Raw genomic sequence first — 27,025 nt, 5'->3', positions numbered from 1 at the left:
TGATAAATAACAAAACACGGGTAAAAAAATCATCAGTAAAAAAGCTTTTAAAAATGGCATCTATCATCCCTTGTCCTTTTACAAAAATGGCTGTACATATTAAAAAGATGAATTACCATGTTTCAATTTCTCAGGCATATGAGGTATTTTACAGCAACCAATGACTTTTACTACCCCTGTTCCATCATCTAGCAACATCATGTCAGAGTCATGTGATACCTTTATAAAACAAAATGAAAATGTTATATGCAGTCATAGATATATTGTTAGTATAACCAGAGGCTCTAAAGAGCCTGTGTCGCTCACCTTGGTCTGTGTGAATATTCAACAAAGGACACAGATGGATTCATAACAAAATTGTGTTTTGGTGATGGCGATGTGTTTGTAGATCTTACTTTACTGAACATTCTTGCTGCTTACAATTATCTCTATCTATAATGATTGGCCCAGTAGTTTCAGTGGAAAATGTTAGTAAAATTTACAAAGTTTATGAAAATTGTTAAAAATTGACTATAAAGGACAATAACTCCTTAGGGGGTCAATTGACCATTTCAATCTTGCTGACTTATTTGTAAATCTTACTTTGCTGAACATTATTGCTGTTTACAGTTTATCCCTATCTATAATAATATTCAAGATAATAACCAAAAACAGCAAAATTTCCTTAAAATTACCAATTCAGGAGCAGCAACCCAACAATGGGTTGTCCAATTCATCTGAAAATTTCAGGGCAGATAGATCTTGACCTGATTAACAATTTTACCCCTGTCAGATTTGCTCTAAATGCTTTGGTTTTTGAGTTATAAGCCAAAAACTGCATTTTACCCCTATGTTCTATTTTTAGCCGTGGCAGCCATCTTGGTTGGATGGCCAGGTCAACGGACACATTTTTTAAACTAGATACCCCAAAGATGATTGTGGCCAAGTTTGGATTAATTTGGCCCAGTAGTTTCAGAGCAGAAGATTTTTGTAAAAGATTACTAAGATTTACGAAATGGTTAAAAATTGACTATAAAGGGAAATAACTCCTAAAGGGGTCAACTGACCATTTTGGTCATGTTTGACTTATTTGTAAATCTTACTTTGCTGAACATTATTGCTATTTACAGTTTATCTCTATCTATAATAATATTCAAGATAATAACCAAAAACTGTAAAATTTCCTTAAAATTACCAATTCAGGGGCAGCAACCCAACAACGGGTTGTCCGATTCATCTGAAAATTTAAGGGCAGATAGATCTTGACCTAATAAACAATTTTACCCCTGATAGATTTGCTCTTAATGCTTTGGTTTTTGAGTTATAAGCCAAAAACTGCATTTTACCCCTATGTTCTATTTTTAGCCATGGCGGCCATCTTGGTTGGTTGATCGGGTCACCGGACACATTTTTTAAACTAGATACCCCAATGATGATTGTGGCCAAGTTTGGATTAATTTGGCCCAGTAGTTTCAGAGGAGAAGATTTTTGTAAAAGTTAACGCTGGATAACGGACGACGCTGGACGCCAAGTGATGGGAAAAGCTCACTTGGCCCTTCGGGCCAAGTGAGCTAAAAAAAGGAAACTTTTCAATAAATTCCATATTCATAGTTTTCATTCAATTGCTAAAATTTTAAAAAGGGTTCCATGGAATCTGTAACTCATCTGTGAAGCATGCTGTCAGTGTAAAATTGTAATGTGGACTAAAACATTTGGACAAATAACAGTCCACAAATGTTTTAATCCAATGCTTTTTTTTATGATGAATTGTCAAAAAGTGAGCAAGATTCCATTTGTATACATGTGATATGGGATTTTTTCCTGAAATCAGATGTCATTCAAACATTGTATTGTTAAGGGATGACATCAAAAGATCGATGTAGGATAATAAACTTAAATCAAATAGTTTGGGGGTGGGGGGTTAAAATTCTGCAAGTTTTGTATATCTAAAATCGATTTTTACATATATCCCTATTGGTAAATCAATTTTTCCCAAATTAAGTTAAGAGGGGGTGGGGGGTGGGGTCAGTGAAAAAACTATGTGAATGAAGTTTTTTATCCTACATTGAACTTTTGATGTCGTCCCTAACTTATGGATACTGCAAATTTTACAATGAGAGGAGATGAAGATAAAAATTTTAATTCGAGAAATGCCTAATTTCTGATTAAAGATTGTTTTTTTTAAATATAAAATTGTCAGGAGAAATTTGATTTGTTCAAACAATGTCATATTTGTGTTCTTGAATAAATGGATAAGTGAATAATAGGATATATGTCGCCCTGTTGTTTTAGAGAACATTCTTTTGACAAAGACATTTTCCCCCTTATTAAAAACTTACTCAAAAAGCCATACCAGGTACATTAATTGTTCACCGTGGAAATATAACTGGCTTCAAAGAAATTGTTGTTTTTATGGTTACTCGGCCAGGCCATACCACAAAGTTAATAAATTTGATCAACAAGTGATTTCTCTTAATTTATTTTGCAAAGTTGTAACATATTGTTACAGACCTTACTTAGAGAACATACTCACTTCCTTGTGCAATATTGTATTGACCAGATTATACAGGTTCGCTTTCAAGGATTCATCAAAAGCATTGGAGAGGTAATATAATTTTTATTAATAAAAATAATTGAGAAAGAGAAAATAATTGTATATGTATTAAAATTTGATTATCTTATAACTTTTCAGAGTTTCCCTTGGTTTATAAAACTAGAGGCTCTAAAGAGCCTGTGTCGCTCACCTTGGTTTATGTGAATATTAAACAATGGACAAAGATGGATTCATGACAAAATTGTGTTTTGGTGATGGTGATGTGTTTGTAGATCTTACTTCACTAAACATTCTTGCTGCTTACAATTATCTCTATCTATAACAGTACTTTCTGTGGAAAATGTTATTGAAAATCTTAAATTGTTAAAAATTGACTATGAAGGGCAATAACTCCTTAGGGGGTCAATTGACTATTTTGGTCATACTGACTTATTTTTAGTTCTTACTTTGCTGTACATTATTGCTGTTTACAGTTTATCTCTATCTATAATAATATTCAAGATAATAACAAAAAAACAGCAAAATTTCCTCAAAATAACCAATTCAGGGGCAGCAACCTAACAACCGATTATCAAATTCATCTGAAAATTCATGGGCAGATAGATCGTGACCTGATCAACAATTTTACTTCCTGTCAGATTTGCTCTTAATGCTTTGGTTTTTGAGTTATAAGCCAAAAACTGCATTTTACCCCCATGTTCTATTTTTAGCCATGGTGGCCATCTTGGTTTGTTGGCCGAGTCACTGGACACATTTTGTTAACTAGATACCCCAATGATGATTATGGCTAAGTTTGGTTAAATTTGGCCCTGTAGTTTCAGAGGAGAAGATTTTTCTAAAAGATTACTAAGATTTATGAAAAATGGTTAAAAATTGACTATAAAGGGCAATAACTCCTAAAGTGGTCAACTGACCATTTTGGTCATGTTGACTTATTTGTAGATCTTACTTTGCTGAACATTATTGCTGTTTACAGTTTATCTCTATCTATAATAATATTCAAGATAATAACCAAAAACAGCAAAATTTTCTTAAAATTACCATTTCAGGGGCAGCAACCCAACAACGGGTTGTCCGATTCATCTGAAAATTTCAGGGCAGATAGATCTTGACCTGATGAACAATTTTACCCCATAGCAGATTTGCTCTAAATGCTTTGGTTTTTGAGTTATAAGCCAAAAACTGCATTTTACCCTATGTTCTATTTTTAGCCATGGTGGCCATCTTGGTTGGTTGGCCGGGTCACCGGACACATTTTTTAAACTAAATACCCCAATGATGATTGTGGCCAAGTTTGGTTTAATTTGGCCCAGTAGTTTCAGAGGAGAAGATTTTTCTAAAAGATAACTAAGATTTACGAAAAATGGTTAAAAATTGACTATAAAGGGCAATAACTCCTAAAGGGGTCAACTGACCATTTGGGTCAGGTTGACTTATTTGTAAATCTTACTTTGCTGAACATTATTGCTGTTTACAGTTTATCTCTATCTATAATAATATTCAAGATATTAACTAAAAACAGTAAAATTTCCTTAAAATTACCAATTCAGGGGCAGCAACCCAACAACGGGTTGTCCGATTCATCTGAAAATTTCAGGGCAGATAGATCTTGACCTGATGAACAATTTTACCCCATGTCAGATTTGCTCTAAATGCTTTGGTTTTTGAGTTATAAGCCAAAAACTGCATTTTACCCCTATGTTCTATTTTTAGCCATGGCGGCCATCTTGGTTGGTTGACCGGGTCACCAGACACATTTTTTAAACTAGATACCCCAATAATGATTGTGGCCAAGTTTGGTTAAATTTGGCCCAGTAGTTTCAGAGGAGAAGATTTTTGTAAAAGTTAACGACGCCGGACGACGACGGACGACAGACGACGGACGACAGACGACGGACGACGGACGCCGGACGCCAAGTGCTGAGAAAAGCTCACTTGGCCCTTTGGGCCAGGTGAGCTAAAAAAGGATGTGTTATGATTGGTAAAGGTCAACTATTCAGCAAAGTTCAGATTATGTGAATATATGAAGCAACTGTAGGTCGCCTTACAGCCTTCAAAAAGAACTAAAGGCTCACAAGAGCCTGTGTCGCTCACCTGTTACTGTATTTACTGATGTCAGCCATCTTGGTTGGTAGGCGGGGTCATTAGACACTTTTTTTAAATAGATACCCTAGTAATGATTGTAGCCAAGTTTGGTTAAATTTGGCCAATAGTTTTAGAAAAGAAGATTTTTGTACAAGCTACAAAAATGACAAAAAGTTGTTCTATATTGACTATAAAGGGCAATAACTCCTTAAGGGCTCCTCTGACAATTTTGGTCATGTTGACTTATTTGTAGATCTTACTTTTCTGAACATTATTGCTGTTTACAGTTTATCTTATCTATAATAGTATTCAAGATAACCAAAAACTGCAAAATTTCCTTAAAAATTACCAATTCAGGGGCAGCAACCCAACAACAGGTTGTTTGATTCGTCTGGAAATTTCAGGGCAGATAGATCTTGACCTGAACAACAGTATTACTCCATGACAGATTTGCTCTAAATGCTTTGGTTTCAAAGATACATTTATAAGCCAAAATATACATTTTACTCCTGTGTTCTATTTTTAGCCATGGTGGCCATCTTGGTTGGAATGCCAAGTCATCGGACACATTTTTTAAACTAGATATCCCAAGAATGATTTTGGTTAAGTTTGGTTAAATTTGGCCCAGTAGTTTCAGAGGAAAAGATTTTTGTAAAAGTTTACAGACGACGGACGACGGATGCCAAGTGATGAGAAAAGCTCACTTGACATTTCAGGTCAGGTGAGCTAAAAACCAATGTCTGCATTTTTTTCACCTACACTATGTTTGATAAAAGTTAATTGTAAAAACTTGGTTCATCTAATCAGAATTTTATGAAACTGTCATACAAGTGAGAGGTTAAGCTAGTTACAAAACCAGGTTTTATCCACCATTTTCTACATAAGGAATTTCCTGTACCAAGTAAGGAAAAGGACAATTGTTTTCCATTTGTTTGATGTATTTGAGCTTTTGATTTTGACTTTTTATAAAGGACTTTTCGTTTTGAATTTCTCTTGGAAGTTTGGTATATTTGTTTGTTTTTTACTTTTTTTAATATTGATCAGAAAAATACAAAAACATGGCTTTCTAACATACTTGAAGTACTGTTCCCTGAATCCAGACAACACTAAATGTTCTTCCCTTGGACTGCCATTCCTTTATACTTTTCTGTTGATTCTCTGTGCTATTTGAAACACATTTCACTGCTTGCTGTAAGTCTCTTATAAAAATCTTTTTTGATGGCAAGTCCAATAATTTTGACATTCTATAGTTCTGTAGCTACATGTCTAAAAAGATAAAAAAAAATCTTGAGTTAACATTCAAATAATATATCAATGTTCAAAATTAAACCTATGAAATTGGTTTCCCTCTTACATGTAAAACAATGAATCCACAGTATGTCATTATTCAGTATTGGTACATGTATTTCCGGTCAACGGAAAAAAAGTCACAGGAAAAAAAGTCACAGGAAAAAAAGTCACAAAACCTCTAGAAAAAAAGTCACAATAAATAAAAATATTTATAAGATGTTGGAATGCACATAACAAACATCATTTTGTACATGTATGAAATAAGAAAATTAAAAATTCACAATATATAAAATGTTTTATAAGAACTTGTAAAAGTGTATCAGATCAATTATTTTAAGTAAAAGCTTTTAAAATTTATATAGGAAAAGCGCACAATGATATTAATAGATTTCATTTGATTTATGAGTTAAAGAAAAAAATATTCTTTTCATCATTTTTTTAAAATAAATAAATTAAAAAAAATGATATTAGTAAAAGTGTAACAATTTATGTTCTCTTTTTCAAAACAAACTCTTAAAAAAAACAGGATAAGCCATTTGTTTCCTTTTCTTTCATGATAAGCCCTAGTTGTTTTTCATGGGTAGGGCTTCCTACCAATAGAGGAAGTGAAAGGTCTACAAAAAAGAGAAAGGTGCCACAAGAAGCCACTAATTAATCTCAACAGTCACTGTCAATAAATGTTGTAATTACATAATTATTGTTAATGGGGATGCTTTGTTTGTTTAACATGAAATTGAAGGATTCTCGTGATATTGGTAAAAACACAGCTATAGAAAAACAAAAATCACAATAACATATTATAGACTTTCTAACTTTGACTCAAATATATGATTTACATTTCACTAGAAGATTGTTTTTTTTGTATTGCTAAATTAATCAATAATGATTTTTTTTTAAGGAGAACCTAAAAAATTTCCTTTGAATAAACTCTAAAAGAAAACTATAGATTTTGTATTTATTCCATTGGACAGTTCACCTTCAAAGAATTTTTATACAATGTACATTGTCCTACATCAACAGTGGCAGGTCATGAACTTTTCATAAGGGGGCCCTGCTGACTGACCTAAGAGGGTTCGAACTCACAACCTCAGTGTTGACTGGCTAGTGATTACAGCTGTAATACTTAGACCACCTGGCCACTGAGGGCCCTTGATTCTTATGAAAGGTGTTACATCGTATCTTCTTTGCTTTAACATTGTCACAGGTTTTTAACACAGAGGAAGGTTCCATATTTGATATTGAAATTCACCAAGTTGTTTTTATACTGGTATATAGTCCAAAGAATCTTTACACCAAAGTAGTATTTATCCAATATCTTTCAATTTACTAAGTAAAATTCTGATACGTCGACAACTAAAGAAAATTTTATCTGTTAAAATATAAGATTCTCAAACACCAAAATCTTGTAAAACAGATACACATTAGACTAAAGGAGTTCGCAGTATGGCCATATTTGGCCCCAAATATTTAAAAGTCAATAGTTTCAAAATAGTTTAAAGTTGTAGCAGACATATGTCAGAAGGTAAAATAGAACAATTTTTGTAGAGCTTTTCTTAAATTTCTTATTTATCATTAACATTTATAACCCTGTCTGAAATTGACAAAATAGTTTGGTTTTGGACCAAACTTTGGTTCAGGAACCAAAGATTGTAGGTTTCAACAAAACAAATATTTATGTCTATAATAATCAATGTTGAAAGATTATTTTTGTCCTAGGGGAGATAATTTAAAACTAAAAGTTTGAAAATTATTTAGAGTTATCTCCCATTACATGTTAAACCTCACTATTCACTTTCTTGGGGGTTAATATTATTAACAAACACATAATTCTAACCATAGAAAAGATGGGTATTATCAGAGACATATAATACAATCTCTCTGGTATTATTATAACAAGTGTTTGAATAAAATCACCTTTAATTTTTCTGTAATTCCTATTTTATAGGCATGCATTCTTTTGTTTTATTTCACTTCAAAACAACAAACCTTGTAGCAGATAACAGTGTGAACATGTGTGGATGAATTTACTAAAATTTCATAGTTCTAAGACATAGGCTGAGAGGGATTAATATAAATTGTAATAACTTATTTCCCAATCGACTGTAAATAAATATGTTTAAACTAAGGTACAGCCTGCTTGTTACCACTGACAACAGAAACATGTAGTGAAACCTTTATAATATTCGAAAAATTAGAAAAATAAATATAAATTTCACAGTTGTGTGCCCCCAAATACATAATGGCTTTTAACTTAGATCTAAAATTTCTCTCTTTATTACAGTTTTTTTTTCAATTCAAGTTCAAAATAAATAAAATAATAAAATCTATGCACATCAATTTTTTTGGCTCAAGATTATAATTTCTTTTAATTTAAATAAGAGTTTACATAAACTGCATTAAAAACGGCAATCAAACATAAGTAGAATTCTGTGTAAAAATTGAGAATAAAACTTTAAAGGCATACAATACAGACTAAATTTATTTCTTAAATAATAACTATTTAAATTTTCATTTCTTTGATCTACAATAACCATAGCAGCTTCAACAGAGTAGAAAATGGCTAGTTGGCTTTCAATTGAAATGAATTGATTTATCAGTTGACAGGACATTCACTTCAGATGTCAAATTCTGTATTAGGAAGGTAAATTTGTATATTGAACTTTGCAAAAAATGACTCAATCTGTTATAAATGCAGTGATTATATCTGTATTTATTTGTTATGGCACCCCCACCCAAAATGTTGTAAAAATATATTTATTTGACATATTTAATACAATACATGTAGTAATACACTTTTTTACAATGGATTAACTAAAATTTAAGGAAAATTGAGGTGTCAAATGGAAATTTGGGGATGTCACTTTTGGGAATTGGGGTATTGCCATAAAAAATGTCAGACCAGAGTTCTTACTGTAAGTCACAACTAGAGATTTTACCATTTTCAGCTGGAATTTTTGACCTGATAACTGGCTAGTTTAATCAGCACATTGATGTTCATTTCAATAATATATCTACAAATCTTTTTTAATGTAAGTTTATTACAATTATAATTAATCTATTCACTTATAAACCCATATTGATGAAATTATTTATTCTTCCTGACTGCTATGGACTCATTTTGACTTTAATAAAGAGGTCTAACATCTACATGTATTGATGATGTATAAGAAAATATAAAAGGTTTTAAGTAAACACTATATAACATATTATAAACTGTGTGTGTGTATTATAAACAGCAGACATAGGCGGATCCAGGGGGGCTGCCCCCCCCCCTTTTGTGGGAAAAATTTGGTTGATTATATAGGAAATCACTGAAGCATGACTGGAGCGGGCCCCCTGAGATCGGTCAGCGCCCCCCCCCCCCACCCCCCCATCCTAGGAAAAGTTTTGGATCCGCCACTGGCAGACATCACCATCTTGTTTGTTACAAAATAAGCATTACTAATTATGGTTTTTGGTTTGTTTCAAGTGTTGTATAATTATTTTTCTTATGGCAGGGTCCTGTTGCATCCAAGGATGTTTTCATCATTACAAATGTACAAAAATGGCTATATTTACACCTCATAAACTACTCTAAATACAGACTAACCTGTCCAGTTGGAAAAGTTTTATGGCTTGGCATCCACAATATACAAAAGTTAAATGCATCTTGTGTTTTAGAAAGATAGAATATTTTTTTTGTTTGATTGGCATTTTGTTTTATCCTGCTGCTGGTGTATATGTGAAAATAATCAAACACGTCAAATTTTGTGTTTGATACTGTCCACTCAGTTGGGTAAACACACAGAAAGTCACAGTACAAAAAGTCAAAATTGACAATTTGAGTTAAATAGGACAAAATGTCACAGGACATAAAAATTCACAAATGGAAATTTTAAAGATTAATAAGGACAAAAAGTCACAAAATGTTGTCCTGAAAAAAATGATTTTGTTGCAGTAACATCTCCAAATTGATGTCTATAAACAACAGATCCAAGTACTAAATTTGTCTTAATTTTTTTGTCTAGTGTTATGTGACTTGCTATATACAGTATGGGTTTTGCTCTACATTGTTGCTCATGGATAAAAGTCTGTATAATGTACTTAATTGTCTTTTTTTATTCTTGAGTTTTTATGGCTTTCTGTAAGGTATTGGTTTTGTAGTGTGTAGCAAGTCGTAGTTTCTGGATTTTGCGCCAAGTAGCCTGGGTGATATGGTGGAAACAACCTTGTTGCTCTTATATTGTGGCTAAAAACTGCTGCTGTAGCACATAGTATGCCATCTTCAAAGTCAGATACAATTTTATGCAAGTTTGTGGTCAATCCTGGATCTCTGATCTTGTCTGCAATGGCTTGGATAAACCACTGGTATGCTTGGCATGACTGTTTTTGAAGAAAGCCATATACTACATTGCTATCATGGGAATTGCTGCATGGTATTCTGATGATGAAATCTGCTTTAACTGTGGTGGTGCAGTGTCAAAGGTACTGTCCATGAAAATGGTGTCAGCTGCAGCTAAGAGTCTTAGGTTATCATCTGTGCCCAAGGCAAAGACTCTGCAGTTGGAATCAGTATCATTATCATAAAAATTAATGGTTGTTTGTCGTCATCTACAGATGTTGTGAACTCAGGTGGAATAGTGAGGTCTGATAATGTTAATTAACTAGGAATTAATCTTTTGCATGTTTGTAATTGTCTTCAGCTGGTTGCATGGCTTTAACTGAGTCACTCAGTCTGAGTGTGAGGTATAGGACAGACATTTTGCAAAAATCTGGCTTGGTGCTAACGGTGCATTATGAGATGAGAGGGCTTTCTGCTTCATGTTGCTGTCTACTTTTAATTTAGCTAACTGGATTGATGTATCAACAGGTGCATTATTTTGTGGTTACCAGTGACTTGATTTTCATGTTGCCAGTCTGTAGATAAATTGCCTCTACAGCCAAGGCTGGACTTTATGATCCATTTCAACCACCGCTTAATCTTTTAAAGAGGCAGCATTGGCACCGGCAAAGCGGAAGGAATATAAGTTGCAATAGCTTGTTTCCCAATACACTATAAATAAATATGTTTAAACTTAAATTTTTTAAATAGCTATACAAAACAATGTAGATGAAGCCTTCAAAGCTTAGCTTGGAACCATCTTTATTACTTTGTAGATTTTCCATTTTGGAATATGATTGCTATGTTCTGAATTTTTTGTTCTTTTAAATGAAAAAAAATGAACATCTGGCACATAATTTCTCACTGAAACCATAAATGATGAAATCACAGACATTTAAACCAAGGATTTGTATAGTAATACAAATCCTGATGAATAGAGGGTTTAAATTTAAGTTATTTGTTTTTATTGCTATCAAGTAGAGACCTCATGTTCCTGCCAATTGGAAGCCGTAATATTTTCATTGCAGTTTAAGGGACAGGTTATCTGGAATTGTTTATTCAATAATTAAGCTTTTAATTTTCATTATTGACTTCCTATTATTGATCAATGACCATGCACATGCCTTCATGGAAATACATATCTTGTTTGAACACAATCATTACAATCATTAGCTAAATGTACTGTCAAATTAAGTAAAATTATGAAGAATATTGTGTAATATTTACTAATTCATTTCCCCCTATTATTTAAAAAAATATGCTATAACTTTAAATCATTTAACAAATATCAAGGATTTATAAACTAATAGATATAAATAAATAAATGATTATAAGAGCTGTAATGAAAAAATAGATATAAGTATCTTTTTTTTTATTGCAAAGGGAAACATGTTGTTAAAATGATTGTCAAGTCTGACTTTTACTAGACGTATATATCATGTATAATATTGTAAAGAATAATATTTAATAATGTAAACATGGTAAACTGTGACTTTTTATCCTCAGTATGTGACTGTTTGTCCTTCATCCCTCAGTTACACCCTTTAAATCACCTTTTGTTGTGTAAATATCCATTGTCCATGTCAATCAATGTAACTTGAAAGGGAGAATCTCAAAGATGTATCATAATTTAGTTTATTTTAACACCTTTCTGCAGGGAATGAAAAAAAAGTCATTTTAATTTATATATCTAGTGGATGCCAGGCTTTTATAATTTTCAAACTGGACTGGTTAGTATGTACTTAAAGTAGTTTTTTAGGTGTAAATACAGCCAATTTTCATTTACTATTTTTTTGTCCATAATTTTAGGGCATTTGACTTGTTTTGATGAACCTTGTTGATATTTTATAGACAGACTATGAAATATTACATTTAGAATCATAACAACATGTACTGTTTTCATGTGATTTACATGAAATATGTGCGAATCCGATATACCTGCTCTATAGAGAAACAAAAATATTAAAAAAGAAATTAAGGTTATATAGGTGAAGGGGAATGAAATCAATATTATTGTACTTCCGGTTTTAAGATGGATGAGGCTGGGTTGTTTTCCCGTCATGACATCATGAGCCCCCACCAATGTTTACATTATCTGATGCCTGAGGATTTAGACACAACCTGTAGCGGCAACTAAATGATGTTTCGATTGAATTACACAGCGAAGACGGCTGACGGATTATATGCTTACAATGTATGTAGCATTGTTTTCTATTTTGAAACAATGAAATTATCTGTATCTGTATCTGTAGTGGTACGTGTAGAATCCTATTAAGGCTTTTATACACGGTGGAGAAGAGCGCCGTTGTTATGGGCGGTGTTCTTGTAGAGCGGTCTTAAATGCCTCTACAGAACCTGCATGCACAACTTTATCTGGTAGTTGGTTCCAGTGAATAGTTGTTTCCACAAAAAATGAATGTTTGTACTGTGGTTTGTTGCTATTTGGTACTTTCAGTCCTCTGGTGTTATTAATAACTTGACGTTCGATGATATTGTCAGTTTCACAGTTTAAGTACGTTTTGGCTTTAATTGTTCGTTTCGGTCTTGCTGGTATGACAAAATTGTCGGCTGGTAGAGCCGGCACCAGACCCTCAACCACCTTGTAAATCAGGATAAGACGGAGGCTGTGTCTTCTTTCCTCTAGCGTCTCCATTTCAAGCTGGCGTCTCATATTAGTTATGGACCCTGTTTCCTGACTCCTGTAGTTTTTCTTTATGAATCGTAAGCCTCTGTTTTGGATACGTTCTAGTTTGTCAATATCCCCTTTCATATATGGGTTCCAGATTGTTGCGCCATATTCCATGGTTGATCTTACAAGGGATATATATGCTACTTTCCTACATGCTTCTGGTACGTTCCTCAAGTTCCTCCGAAGAAAGCCCAAGGTGGCGTTGGCTTTCTTGCTGATGTTATTTATGTGGAAGCTCCATTTCAGATCGTTTGAGATTTGGAGTCCTAAGTAGGGGTTCACTTGTACTTCTTGTAGGATGTGTTTATTAAGTGTGTAGAATTTGTCTGCTTTTTTGTTTATGGATAGAACATAGCACTTTTTGGCGTTGAATCGCATTCCCCATTTGTCGGCCCAGATTTCTAGTTGTTCCAAATCTGTTTGTAGCTTTTGTTGGTCTTGGCTATTTTTAATTGTTCTGTATAGTAGGCAGTCGTCAGCAAATAGTCTTACTGATGATGTTACACTGTCTGGTAGGTCATTGATGTGGCACAGGAATAGGATTGGTCCTAAGACTGTGCCCTGGGGGACCCCAGAGTCGACTGTTGTTTCGCCAGATGATTCGCCTTCCACGATGGTTCTCATTGATCTTGCAGTTAGGAAGTTCTTAAGCCATTTGTGTGTATTTCCTTTAATTCCATACTGATCTAATTTATGTAATAATTTGTTGTGTGGTACGGTGTCGAAAGCTTTTGAGAAATCTAATATGCCTACGTCGATTTGATGTCCCTTGTCGTGTTCTTGTAAGAAGTCGTTGATGGTAGTTATGAGTTGGGTTTCACATGAGTATCCTGACCTGAAGCCGTGGTTTAAGTTGGTTAGGATTTTGTTTTTTTCCAGATGTTTAAGAATATGCCTGCATACGATGTGTTCTAGAATTTTGCTGATGACAGATGTTAAGGATACAGGTCTGTAGTTTTCTGCCAGGTGTTTGTCTCCTTTTTTGAAGATACTGGATATGTTTGCGTCTCTCCAGTCTTTTGGTAGTTCACCTGTGTCTAGCGAGCATTGCATTATGATTTGTAGGATGGGTGCTAGTTGTTCAGCACATTCCTTGAGTATGCGGTTTGGGATGTTGTCTGGTCCAGAGGCTTTATTAGGGTTTGTGTTTTATAGTAGTTTCTCCAGCCCCTTTTGGTCGATCGTTAGAGGTGTTATATTGATTTTTGCTCGTATTCTTGTTGTTGGTAGGTTAGTGTCTGATGTTATTGTGAATACGGACTTGAATTGTTCTAGTAGGAGTTCGGCTTTTCCTTTACTGTCACTGACAAGAGTAGTTCCCTTTTTTAATGGTGCTATTCCTCCTGAGTCCTGGCGTTTGGATTTAATGTATTTCCAAAATGGCTTTGTGTCATTGTTGTTTAGGCCCTCAAAGATGTTTTGGTTGACATATTCATATTCTGCTTTCCTCAGTTGTTTCTTGCATTCCTTTTGGAAGGACCTATAATTTGACCATTTGTTTGTTTTTCTGGCTTGTTTGTATAGCCTCTGTTTTTTCTTTAGCATTTTTCTCTGTTTGTGTTTGATCCATGGGATGTTATTTCTTGATCTTATTTCTTTGTTCGGAATGTTTGTATTCATTGTTTTTTGAAGCTGACTTTTGAAGGTGTCCCAAAGTTGATGTACCTCAGCTCCTTGGTGATGTTTTTCTTTGACCTCCTCTAGGGTGTGTTTAAGGTCTGTGGTGATTTGGTCCCATTTCGCCTTCTTGTAGATATAGCATTTTCTTGGTAAGCTTTTTTGATGGTGTACTTTTGTTTCCAGGTCGGTGATTATAATGTCATGGTCTGATATACCTGGTACGTTATTTGATGATTTAACTAGAGTTGGATTCGTAACAAATACAAGATCTAGGAGGTTTCCTTCACGAGTTGGTACAGTGTGTATTTGTGTCAGATTATATGTTTCAGCTATATCAACTAGTCCTTGTTGGATTTCTCTGTCTGGTCCAAGGGCTGTTGCAGTGTCCCATATGATGTCAGGGCAGTTGAAATCTCCCGTTAGAATGACATTGGTGTTCCCATTAGTCCTGGCTTTCTCAAGTGACTTTTGCAGTTCATTTAGGTGTTTTTGATCTCTGTGTGGCATGTAAAAGGATCCAACTAGCAAGTCTTTGTTGTTTTTAATTTTGATCTTTACCCATTCAATTTCTCCATCAGTAATTAAAGATGTTTGTTCGACTGATGTAATGGATTTCTCTACTAGTACAAATACACCCCCTCCAAGGGTCCCTCTGTCATTTCTGTATACATTATAGTTAGTTGGGAATATTTCGCTTGACATTATGGCGTCTTTTGTTGGATTTGATCCTGGTTTTATTCCTTTTAACCATGATTCTGTGGCGCATACTATGTCTGGTTTCAGGTAGTGGAGTGCTGCCTCAAATTCTTGTTTTTTATCTTTTATGCTCCTGCAGTTGATTGTCATGATGCGGAGGTTGGTTTTTTCTGGTATCTCATAAGGGTTGCTACTGAGATGTGATTTCCTTTGGTTTATGGATGATTGTGTCTTGCTGTGAGATGACATGTTTCCACTCTTTGGGCTGCTCGACTTCAGTGGGCTAAAGACTGATGATATTGAGTCCATGGTGTAGTCCAATCCGGTTATTTGTTCGTATATATTTGATGTTTCTAATTCATAGCTTCTAAAGGTGAATGAGCTTATGTTCATGCTTTCACATTTGCAGCATATCCACTGTACATTAGATTTTTCTAGAAGTTCATAATCTTTTGAACATAGTTCTATGCAAGAGTTGTGGTGCCAGATGTTGCACCCGTCGCAACATACTCCTCGACAGTTCCATGTGACTGGATGCTCGCAAAGACCACAGGGATTTTTTTCTTCATATTTTTGTCTATTGCCGAATAATATATTTATCCTGTTGAGATATTGAGATCAGATATGTATGTTTGATCTGGCTACACGCTGAATGCCTTTGTAACAACCTTAATACTGTTTAAATAATTTGTAAACCTGAACAAAGCGTCAAAGGAATACATGGAAATTATAGTGACGGTGTAACGCCAGGGTACCCAAATTGCACCTATTTTGACAGTTTTTTAACCTACGTTTTTTTATAATTCAGACAAAAGTTTTCATTATATGTTTATTTTGTAGATGTATCATTATTCATTATATGGTTTCACCAATTCAATTTTGAATCCATATGGAATCATAGAAAAATTGGTCGAAACTGACCTCCAAACCATCAATGATTCTGAAATGAAGAGTTCCCAAATTGCATCCATGCTTAAATTCACATCGTCAAAAGTATAATAAAACAGCTTTTGTTTAATTTTTTCAAATATTTTGAACAATTGGATATTAGTCCATGCTTACTCTTCGTTTTTTAAGAAAAGGATACTTGTAACATATTGTATTTGCTCATTTTAAAAAGATGACGTTTTGATGACATCGCATGGTGACGTTTCAATAGATTTTGCTTTTTCAGTAAACACTTCATCTGTTGATAAATACTATGAACAATTTGTGCATATCTAAATATTTTTACCGATGTTGAAAGATGTGCATAGTAGCAAATTATAAAAAATACAAATTGTTTAGTCTCTAGGAAATCTTGTAAGATTTAGGCTGCTATTTTCGCTAAAAATGTGCAATTTGGTTACTCGTTGCAATTTGGGTACCGTTACGTTATATTTAAACTAATTAAACCACAGGAGGTTGAATTCCTACCAATAAAGGTGTATAATGATATGGTACCCAAATTGCACCTATTTAGCAAAAATAACAGTGGAAATCTTACAAGATTTCCTAGAGACTAAACAATTTGTATTTTAAAGATTTATTGATACTATGCACATGATGCATGTCTTTCAACATAGGTAAAAATATTTAGATATACACAAAACATTTACAGTATTTATCAACAGATGAAGTGTTTACAAAACAAAATGAAAGGAAACGTTGCCATGCGACGTCATCAAAACGTCATCTTTGTTAAAATTAGCAAATTACAATATGTGACAAGTATCCATTTCATAAAAAGCATGGACTTATATCCAATTGTTCAAAGTATTTGAAGAAATTAATCAAAAGCTCTGTTATTCCATTTTTGACGATGCAAACTTAAGTATGGATGCAATTTGGGTACTCCTTATTACATGAATTACAGGATCATTGATGGTGTGGAGGTCAGTTCAGACCAATTTTTCTATGATTCAATATGGATTTAAATTAAATTGGTGAAACCATCTAGTATATATAATGATACATCTATAAAATAAACACATAATGAAAACTTTTGTCTGAAGCATAAATAAACACAGGTAAAAAAAAACTGTGAAAATAGGTGCTATTTGGGTACCCTCACGTTACATATCGTCATATTCCAAACTCGACTATCACAGTAAAGTTTCTTTTAAATAGAGAAGTGAGAGAAGCTTAATTGCTAGGATTTCAAACTCCTGTGCCCTCTCTTTGAGAGAAGCTCTCTGTGATTAGTCGAGCTTGGCATAGTTATACACCTTTATTGGTCTCTTTATTGCTTAGGGATTTCAAACTCCTGTGCTAAACCCTGATCAACCACATATTTTTTGTGAATGTACAAAACATAAACAAAGTTCTGCTATCTGGATCATGTGCGTTTTTTTCCTGAGAAGTGAAGTGGTCTGTTTTTTTTTGTGATTTTGGTTTACCCTTTTTTTTTTTTATATATACATGTAAATTTACTTTTATATCGCTATTTACATGTATTCAATTCCCAATAAGTTTAAACATGTTTAGAATCACACAACTTTTCAAACAAGATGAAGTTATTCATGGCCCTGTTCAAACATTGTAATTTTCAAAGTTTTTTTTTTTTTTTTTGAAACCCTGTAACTGGAAAGCTTGCATTTCATTACAAATTTGGTTGTCTCCACCAGAACTCAGCACATGCTGATGACCTTTGTTTTACAACACTTGACCCAAACAGGAAGTGGTCTCATTGTCCCCAAGCTCCCTTTTGAAATATTTTGTCATACTAAAGTAAAAGTGAACAGGATTAATTTGCCATGATATTTAATAATTGAAATCTTATGAATCAAATTCTGTTTGAACTGTACATCAGCAAAAAAAAATAACTTCTAAAGACAGGAAAGAGTATGTAGGTCAACCCTTTGTTTCATTAAAACACTTAAGAGTGAAAGGTTATATCAGGAAAAAAGTTATCAATACTTATATTATATTTTTTTTGTTGAAATATTGGTGTTGTTTTAAAGTGTATATATATTCAGTGAAAAAATATTTGAAAAATAATAAATCCTATAACACAAAATCAATATTTTGTATGATTAATTTTAGAACTAAGCTATAAATACATGTAGTGTATTGCAATATGTTTAGTCCAAGTAGTGCATGCATGGCAATATGTTTACCAGATAGTTCATGGCAAAATGCATGGGAATAAGTTTAACAGGTTTATGAATGCATATGGTAGAGATGATTTTGTGGAATTAGGAATACATAATAATGCATGCAGTTATTTTCCCCCTTTGAGGTAAATATTGATAGGTAGATATAGTATCATTAAACGGTCATTAACATTTTCAATTTAAGGTTCAAGAGAAATCTTTTTTTTCTTAAGTTACATCTATATAAAAATAAGAATCTGTGCTATAATTGCTAATGAGACAACTCTCCACCAGAGACCAAATAAAATAGAAATTAACAGCTATATGTCATCATACAGACATCAACAACAAGCAAACAAGTATACTACATAGTCATCTATGATAACGATAAAAGGCCCAGAAATGACAAATGTAAAACAATTCAAACAAGAAAACTAACAATTTATGTACAAAATAATGAACAAAAACAGTTATGATACAGCAACAAATGGCAATCATTGAATAACAGGCTCCTGAATTGGGACAGGCAAACATATTTTTGATATGCAAATCAATGACCATAATGATAATATCGCAAGTTTCTGGTCTTAGTGTACTGTTGATTGTTCAATTAATTTTGTGGGTGAATAGTTCAGACTATGATACTATTATTGTGAATATGAATAAAAGAAGTTGTGCATTCATGAGACAGCAACCCAAAAACTAAAAGTCATCTATATTGATTCCATAATTTCATAATTTTTAGGCTATGATGGAAATAGAATTAATGTGCATATTGATCAGTGTTAACTTGATAAATGAATATAGGTATAAAGAGATGTGGTATGATTGTCAATGAGAGAAATAATCCACTAATGTTCCAATTTAGTTGATGCAAGCAATCATAGGCAACAGTACAGCCTTCAACAATGAGAAAAACCCATATCATAATAGTCAGCTTTAAAAGGATCCAACATGGAAAATATGAAACAATTCCAATGAGAATTCAAACTGCCTTATTTATAACAAAACAATTTATGAAAAACAAATATGACAGACAAGAACCAATGATAACCACTGAATTTCAGGCTTATGACTTAGGACAGGCACATGCAGGTTAAACATGATTGTGAACACCCAACCCTCCCCATACCTAGGACAGTGATGTCACAACATAAAAACAAACTATAAATATTAGTTTAACTGATCAGATAGATGCAAAACAACCAACCAAACATCAAACAAAAACACAGACATAATATTATTGCCTGACGTATCTTAGAGTCAGTTGTTATAGATATGCATGAGTAGATTTACTTAAACCTGTTGTTTTTCATGTCTTCAAACCCTTCTTTAATCCTTTTCCCAGAAATAACAAATTATTTGGAATGTACCCATACACGCTTTTAACAATGTTAACTTTAAAAATTTTGCTTAGAAAGCTATATAAATTAACAAATGGTTCCATCAATGAAGCTTTCTTGACAAAGAATCTAGAAGGTGAGACAAGCTTGTTTTGAAAGCTTTCACTACTTTTTTTTACATCTAAAATATGATCACAACCTGTGTGGCTATAAGAAATGTTACTAGAAGTATTCATCACAGGCACATACAATTGTGCCTATAACATTAAGGTATATTTGAAAAAAAATCAAAGACAAAAAATATCTGTGATATTTAATATGATAGAGAATTAATCTGAATCTAAGTAAAAAAACACAGAAGATAAACATAGCTTTTTTTCATTACAGCAGATCAAAATGAAAGGGAGAAAAGTCATAATGACTAAAGAAAGGCATGCTACAGTTTTAGGTACTAGATCACCTAATAACCATGATAACCGCTTGTTATATATAAAACATGTAGATGCACATTTATGTATGGTGTGAAAGGCTTTTATCACATGCTTCAAGTAAATCACATGTTTTTAGCCATTCTATCACAAATACAGTTCTATTTCTCTCTTGAAATAATTTTAGCTTTTGTAATTGCTTACATATGCTTTTAGCACTGCTTTATACATGGGACATAATATATAAGCATAAAAGTCCTTATTTATACCAACTTCAGCAGTTTTAATCTTGCTAGTTTACAAGAAGTATGTAAACTTGACTAATTCCTGATAAGTTGACATACTTGTATTTTTTTTATTATAACACACAATGTTGACTGCTGTACCCAAATTTTTGAAATTTGTGTTTGTTTTGCTAACACTTTGTTGTCATTATAATGGAATTGTATGTGACTGTCATACAAGTGAGCGGTTAGGCCAGCTATAAAACAAGGTTAAATTCACCTTTTTCTATATAAGGAAATGCCTGTACCAATACATGAAATATGACAGTTGTTTTCTTTTGTTTGAGCTTTTGATTTTGCTGTTTCTTTAGGTGCTTTCATTTTGAATTTTCCTTGGAGTTCAGTATTTTTCTTTTTTTCTGTTTTTGTATATGCTGATAACTGTTTTTGAAGTATATCATTTTGACAGGTATACCTTAAAACAAAAATATATTTTATAAAAGGTATGATTTTGCCATTTTTTAAGGGGCATTCCATTTTGAATTTTCCTTGGAGATAAGTAGTATTATTATTTTACTTTTTTCATATATGCTGATAACTGTTTTAAGAGTATATTATTTTGGCAGGTATACTAAAAAAAAAACCATATTTTTATAAAAGGTTACCATTTTTATGTTTTATCTTTACTTGTGATTGTTAATTTAACAATGGGTACATCTTTATCACACATAAGGGCCTCAGGGAAGATAAGTGGCTGAAACTATCTATTACCATCTTTCAAAAAATGAATTTATAATTATTATTGTAACAATTACTTTGGGGCAGTTATCTCAGAAATACTCAACGTCAGGTATTGTATAAATATATTTAATTTATTTCTCATTTCTAAGGACTGCAATTTCTGGAAGAGATATAAGTTACTTTAAAGTGTTTTAAAATCAACTGCATATACATTGTACACTAAAAAGGGTAGGTTTAGGATATGAAGACTTGACTTTTAAATAGTCTAATTTTCTTTATCAAAGTTGCAGTTTGCTTTAAATAAGTTTTTCTTCTTCCATATAATGTAAATTCAGAAACTATTGCAAGATTTTTATCAATATGAATAAGGCTTTGCAGTAATAAAAACTGCCACATTATATCTGTATATATATTTTTCTGATACTAATATTAATCTTGCGTATTTGTTTATTCTTTTATATTATGTAATAATAAATGCACATATTAACTTTCAGAATTTACAATAAAAAGCTGATGTTCTGTTAAGACAAAGTTATTTGAAACTTCATGTGAACAGTAACTTTAAAGAACTATTTGCAATAAAACAGATAAATGTATTTTCTACATATAAAACTGTTAATATACACATTCTCTCATGACATGCATCTGAAAATGATTCAATTATTGCCTCGTTCACATGTACATTTAATTCAAATTGAAATCGAATTCGCTAATCGCGTTCACACAATGAAAATATTTAATAGAGCATTTTTATTGGAATTCAAATGATAAATTGAATAAAGTCAGATAGATGTGTAAAATCACAAAATGAATAGATGTAAAACTTAGCCTACTCTCTCTAATAAACAGGCTGAATTCAAATTTAAAGAATTTTATCTTTCTTTTTAGTTTGTGAGTGAGAGAGCCCAGTTTATATATCAATGTATTTCTCTAATAATCTGTATTGTCACCATTTTACGAAATTTTCCTTTGATCTTACTGACTGATAGTTTCCTTTCTCAGCAGACTGAGCAGAGTCGAGTGATATCAAAAATTATCGCTAGAAACTAAGGGGGCAAGTGGCGTTGTCGATGAAATTGACATGAAATTGAAACGTCGTCATAGGTAAAATAATGATAAACAGATTATCATTGGCCATCTAAACTCGATTGCTTTTCTCACTTTCGCCGTACCAGCTCAAGCGAGAAAATAAATCTTGCTGAAATGATCAACAATAATCTATAATTATTGTAATTTACTAATTATAATATGTTTATAGAACATGTTGTCCAGATGTAACAACTAAACATGAGGGAACAGATGGGGAAGGGGGTGGAGTTGGGGGGTCCTTCATCTCTGTATTCTTTATCATTAAAAATAATGGCTATTCTGAAATTACAGTACTTGACAATTGTAGTCTGGCTATTGTTCTTTTCAGTCTATAAATCAGTATACATGTATTTATATACCCAAGGATTTGTAAAGTTAACTATACAAATCCTTGATATACCCAGTTCTTAAATTTTGCAGTTATTCTTTATATTTTATATTTTTGATTTTAATTGGCGTGCTTAGCACCCCATTATTCTCTGTTCTTTATGTTTTCCCCATTGATATTGATTTTATAGACCCCATCCACACTTTCACACATGTTACAAAACATTTAGTATTACATTTTACTAATGATCAATTCAAAACTTATTCAAGATAGGCTTTTTTAGGGAGAAAATTAAACACCATATATATGTAAGTTTGAAAACGTAAGGATGGACAATTTTTTTAAACAATGCTCATAATTGCCTTGAGGAAAGAAAAAGTGGTGTATAGTGTATCAGAATTATGCAAAGCAGTAAATAGAAACCAGTAATGTTTTCATTTTCTGAAATGCATACAAAAAATGCAAAACATGCTTTACCCATTTTGAAATTGATGTTTTTCAGATGTTGTACAGGGTCAAGGTATGGATAAAACTTCTAGGACCAGTACCATATGTTTTGCCAGCAGCCATTTACCTGGTAATGTTAGTTTTCTGTAAGTAGGCTTTTCATTTGTTTTAAGTTTTATAAAAGACAGGAGGATGATACCAAAGGGATAAGTTGAAAATGGATGGACAATGCCTTTGCAAAAAAAAAAAAAAAGAAAAGATAAACAACAGTCTACATAACACATTATAGAAGAGTAAAGTCTGAGCAACTTGACCCCACAAAAAACTGAAGGGATCTCATGTTCTCCTGAAAGTTAAGAGGATCTTGCTCCATATGTGTCACCTTTTCACATAAACTAGTAGATTTTATATATATGTTGTTCAGTTAGTTATGTCATTACTACCTTTAATAATTTAACAAAAATGAAATCCATTTAGATTCAGTAGAAAACAACATAAAAAATCGAAATGATCTTTATTTTTTTGTGTCAATTGCTACATTTTCTTGTGTATACAGCTATATTTTCTTGTATATTAAGCTATATTTTATGGTGTATGTTTCTTTACAGATTGTTACCAAGATTATATAATAACAGAAGGATGGTCTGATGTCAATTTTAAGGTATGATCAGAAAGGTCAAAGTATAAAATACTGTGGATTCAGTTATTTTCTTGGGTACCAATATTGGTCAATTGAAGAAAAAATATATTTTCTTAGCTACTTGATAAGCAATAAATGTGGATTCATTTAATTATTTGGGGGTACATACCAATTCTGGTCAATTTAATTTTTGTTGATACTTCATGATCTTGCAAAAGTTTTTGTACAATCTTATGAGAACTTTTTACATTGTTGAAAATTTGAGTTTTAGTTTTATCTTAACATTGAACAAACAAAATCCATGAAAATAGGAACCCAACAAATCATGAATCCACAGGACTTTATCAGTACAGTTTCAAGTTGAGAAAAGATGAAATTGATGATGAAAGAATATTTCTATATTTTTTAAATGCAGTTACATTTAACCACATTCAAAACTCAATCTTACCGTATAAAGCTGAATGAAAACATGGCTTTGTCTCAATTTCAAGCAGACAGAGTTATACCTCACAACAGATATTTATTTAGTTATGAAACTTTGACCATTCTATGATAGTTATGTCCTAGATGTACAAGTGGTTTAATTGCAAAATTTGTTCTGTTATCACATCACTGTTAACATTGATATGTAAAGCCAACCGAAAAAACATATGCTCAATAAAAAAGAGCCATCAATTTAAACATCAGCTTGAATTAAAGGGAAGGACAGTTGATAAATGGGATAAGAGCCTTATTTGACCTATATTTTTACTAAACTTTAAACTTTATCACTTGTATGTTGATATAACATTGTATTTCTTTTTGTTTTCAGAATCCTGTACCTCCAGACGTGTTGGACGGAGCAGAGGAGTATTTGAAACGAAATCAAAGCAAGGATATTACATTTGTCACAGCTTATTTTAATCTTGGAAAATTCCAGAAAGGTCCATTCAAAACATTCAGTACACAAACATACTACAGCTGGATGAAGAATTATGCATTTGTGTACAACGAAATTATTCTATACACAGATTTAGAAGATTTAGCGATTAGATTTAAAGCCGAACGATCACATTTTCCAGCACATATGACAAGAATATTTTTAGTAAAGCCAAGTGAATTTTGGGCATTTGGGTTAAAATCAAAAATTGAGAAAATTTACAATCAAACAGACTACCCGAAATGGTATCCAAATACAGTCATGGCGTCATATTCATGTGCCATGCATGTAAAGTACGATCTTATAAAGAGGGTGATAAAGGAAAAATTAGTAAAAACTAAATATTTAGCATGGATGGATATAGGTTATTTTAGAGGAAATGAAAAAGGTACATTTTCATTAAAACCTCCACAAAATCTCAAAGACGATCATATAGCCTTTGTACAGATTGATAAGTATGTTGACATGACGCCAAAAGAAATCATGTTTAGTAATAGTGTATTTTTAGCAGGTGGATTATTCATTGGAAGACCCGAATATTTACTTCTTATGGTTGAAGATTATAAAAAAGCAGTTGAACAATTAATTGCAATGAATTTAATGAACACAGACCAGCAGGTGCTCTACTGTATGTACTCGCCAAAATTTCAATTCCAGCCTAGAATACCGATCCAGAGATTTTACAGCCAGAGTCGTTTGTTATGGTTCTATCTTGGTGACCTCTGTAGAGAAAGTAGTTTATTTTTTGTAAGAAAAAAGACAAAATTAAGTGAAGTTATAGCAAGTAGTATATTTTTGTGATGGAGAATTAAGCATAGTTGTCAAGAAATTTACATGAATTGTGCCTGAATCTGATATCTGTTCTAAAAATATCAATATAGTCATTGCTAAAGTAGTATTTAAAATCTGACTTATCTTCCCTTTGTCTATAATTGAAGTAGTAGAACCAACATGACCAACAACAATTATTAACAAAGGAAGACTTCTCATTCTCAATCCATAGTATTGCCTTCCAATACTTGATATAAAGCAATGATACGTTTTTAGAAATCCATACTACTCACTCACTCACAGCCTTCCAATGTTTGATATAATGCAATGATTAATTTTTAGGTCCAACTGCAAAATGAATGCAATCTTTCACAAGCATTGCTCACATGAGCTTTGATTAAGTTTTGCTCACAGTACCAATATATGTGTTGATTGTGTTCTACTTATACTGTTATTGTATTCAGTAATGCAGATTTCTTAGGTTTGTTAAACAAGTTTTTTTTTGTTATTTATTATTGTTATGAATATGTCTTAAATAAAATGTTTTATTGATATGTACTCTCTTGATTGTTGTCATGGATATGTTTTTTTTTATTGATATGTGCTTTCTTGAATTGTGTTGTGTTATTGATACATTTTTTTATTGATATGTGTGTTTTATTGATATGTGTTTAATTGATTTGTGTCATTTATTTTGAGGTATATTAAAAGTACAGAATTTGAAATGCAAATGATAAATTGTCTGCCTATTAATTATCAATTCAAGTTTGTGTTTACTGTTGTGATTTGTTCCTCAGGTTTTATTTATATACATATCCCATGTTTTACCATACATGTTTTCTACTTATAAAGCATTACTACCACTTCATTCAAATTTGATGTATAACATGTTAACTTGTGTCATAAATTAATTAGTGGAATTCAAAGTACTACATGTATATAAATCAGTCATGTTGGTATTGTATGAATTGCTCAATCTACCGGGTAAATCTATAAAATAGGAATTGTTGAGAAAAAATACAGCATTATCTATATGTTTAAAAGATAATTTGATAAACATCAAATTAGTGATACCTGGCCTTTTTTAATTTTATGCCGGCCTAATATAGTATTGGGGCATTATGATTTTAAGTCTGTACATCTGTTTGTCAGTTTTAAATTCTCTGCCACTTCAAGGTAGTTTACAGTGAAGTTGTGATCATATCAACTTGAAATTTGTAAATAGTGTGAGCTGAGCTTGATGTTCAATGAAACCCATAGAAGGTGTACATGTTGTTGATGATAAAAACTAGATAATATAAACATGTATATATTGTTGATGGGACATGTGAAATATTGTTAAAGTTGTAATGCCAAAATGTTATTGTAACTGTTGTATAAAAATATACTTCAGAGAAATGATTTACAATAGGTAATAACCTGGTACCTTTCTTATTCTATTGGGGAACCAGTTGCCTTATTTATGTAGTGAGACTTCAACATGTACTCTTGCCAAGAAATAACAAATTTGTTATTTTTTTTGCTTGTTATAAGTTATTTTTATTTGTAACTCTTTTAATCAAAGGAGGAGTTATTATACTTCATTTGTACTTGCATATTTATTCTTGCCAAAAAAGTCAATTTTATTTTTATTTGTAACTCTTTTAATCATGTTAATTAAAGGAGGGGTTATGTAACTTCTATATTTATTCTTGTCGAAAAAAGGAAATTATTTTAATTTGTAACTCTTTTATCTAAAGGAGGAGGTT

The 27,025-nt window shown here is 32.3% G+C and overlaps 2 protein-coding genes across 7 annotated transcripts in view; one reads left to right on the top strand and one right to left on the bottom strand.

Annotated features, from left to right (window-relative positions):
• LOC143084088 (recQ-mediated genome instability protein 2-like) overlaps positions 1–12,287 on the bottom strand; it is a 17,157-nt gene extending 4,870 nt beyond the window's left edge. The window contains exons 1-3 of one of the 2 annotated variants that reach the window (XM_076260498.1): positions 12,207–12,287; positions 5,694–5,884; positions 117–219 (exon numbers count right to left, since the gene is read on the bottom strand). In XM_076260498.1, coding sequence (XP_076116613.1) covers positions 117–219; positions 5,694–5,861 — 271 coding nt within the window. In that variant the 5' untranslated portion in view covers positions 5,862–5,884; positions 12,207–12,287. Of the gene's footprint in view, positions 1–116; positions 220–5,693; positions 5,885–12,138 lie in introns of both variants that reach the window. The other variant, XM_076260504.1, reaches the window with a different exon arrangement.
• LOC143084054 (protein HtrL-like) lies at positions 11,909–27,025 on the top strand. 5 transcript variants are annotated; one of them, XM_076260495.1, is made up of 6 exons: positions 12,226–12,462; positions 18,298–18,493; positions 20,078–20,138; positions 23,003–23,093; positions 23,556–23,608; positions 24,399–27,025. In XM_076260495.1, the coding sequence occupies exons 4-6, from the start codon at positions 23,003–23,005 to the stop codon at positions 25,305–25,307; spliced, it is 1,053 nt and encodes a 350-aa protein (XP_076116610.1). In that variant the 5' UTR covers positions 12,226–12,462; positions 18,298–18,493; positions 20,078–20,138; the 3' UTR covers positions 25,308–27,025. The 5 variants fall into 5 exon arrangements, with proteins under 5 accessions (XP_076116594.1, XP_076116610.1, XP_076116607.1 ...); XM_076260492.1 differs by lacking the exon at positions 18,298–18,493; XM_076260479.1 differs by lacking the exons at positions 12,226–12,462; positions 18,298–18,493; positions 20,078–20,138 and adding an exon at positions 11,909–11,998.

Source organism: Mytilus galloprovincialis, chromosome 1 (genome assembly GCF_965363235.1).
Source record: "Mytilus galloprovincialis chromosome 1, xbMytGall1.hap1.1, whole genome shotgun sequence".
Classification (NCBI taxonomy): Eukaryota; Metazoa; Mollusca; class Bivalvia; order Mytilida; family Mytilidae; genus Mytilus; species Mytilus galloprovincialis.
The sequence above is the reverse complement of the archived record's forward strand: the minus strand, read 5'-3'. Positions and strand labels throughout refer to the sequence as shown.

What these genes read in the sequence shown, in the direction of transcription:
- LOC143084054 (XM_076260472.1), top strand. Translation starts at nt 12,406, where the DNA reads ATGATGTTTCGATTGAATTACACAGCGAAGACGGCTGACGGATTATAT. An exon ending in ACGGATTATATGCTTACAAT is followed by an intron (nt 12,463 to 23,002) that starts GTATGTAGCATT and finishes GATGTTTTTCAG; the next exon opens with ATGTTGTACAGGGTCAAGGT. An exon ending in CCTGGTAATGTTAGTTTTCT is followed by an intron (nt 23,094 to 23,555) that starts GTAAGTAGGCTT and finishes GTTTCTTTACAG; the next exon opens with ATTGTTACCAAGATTATATA.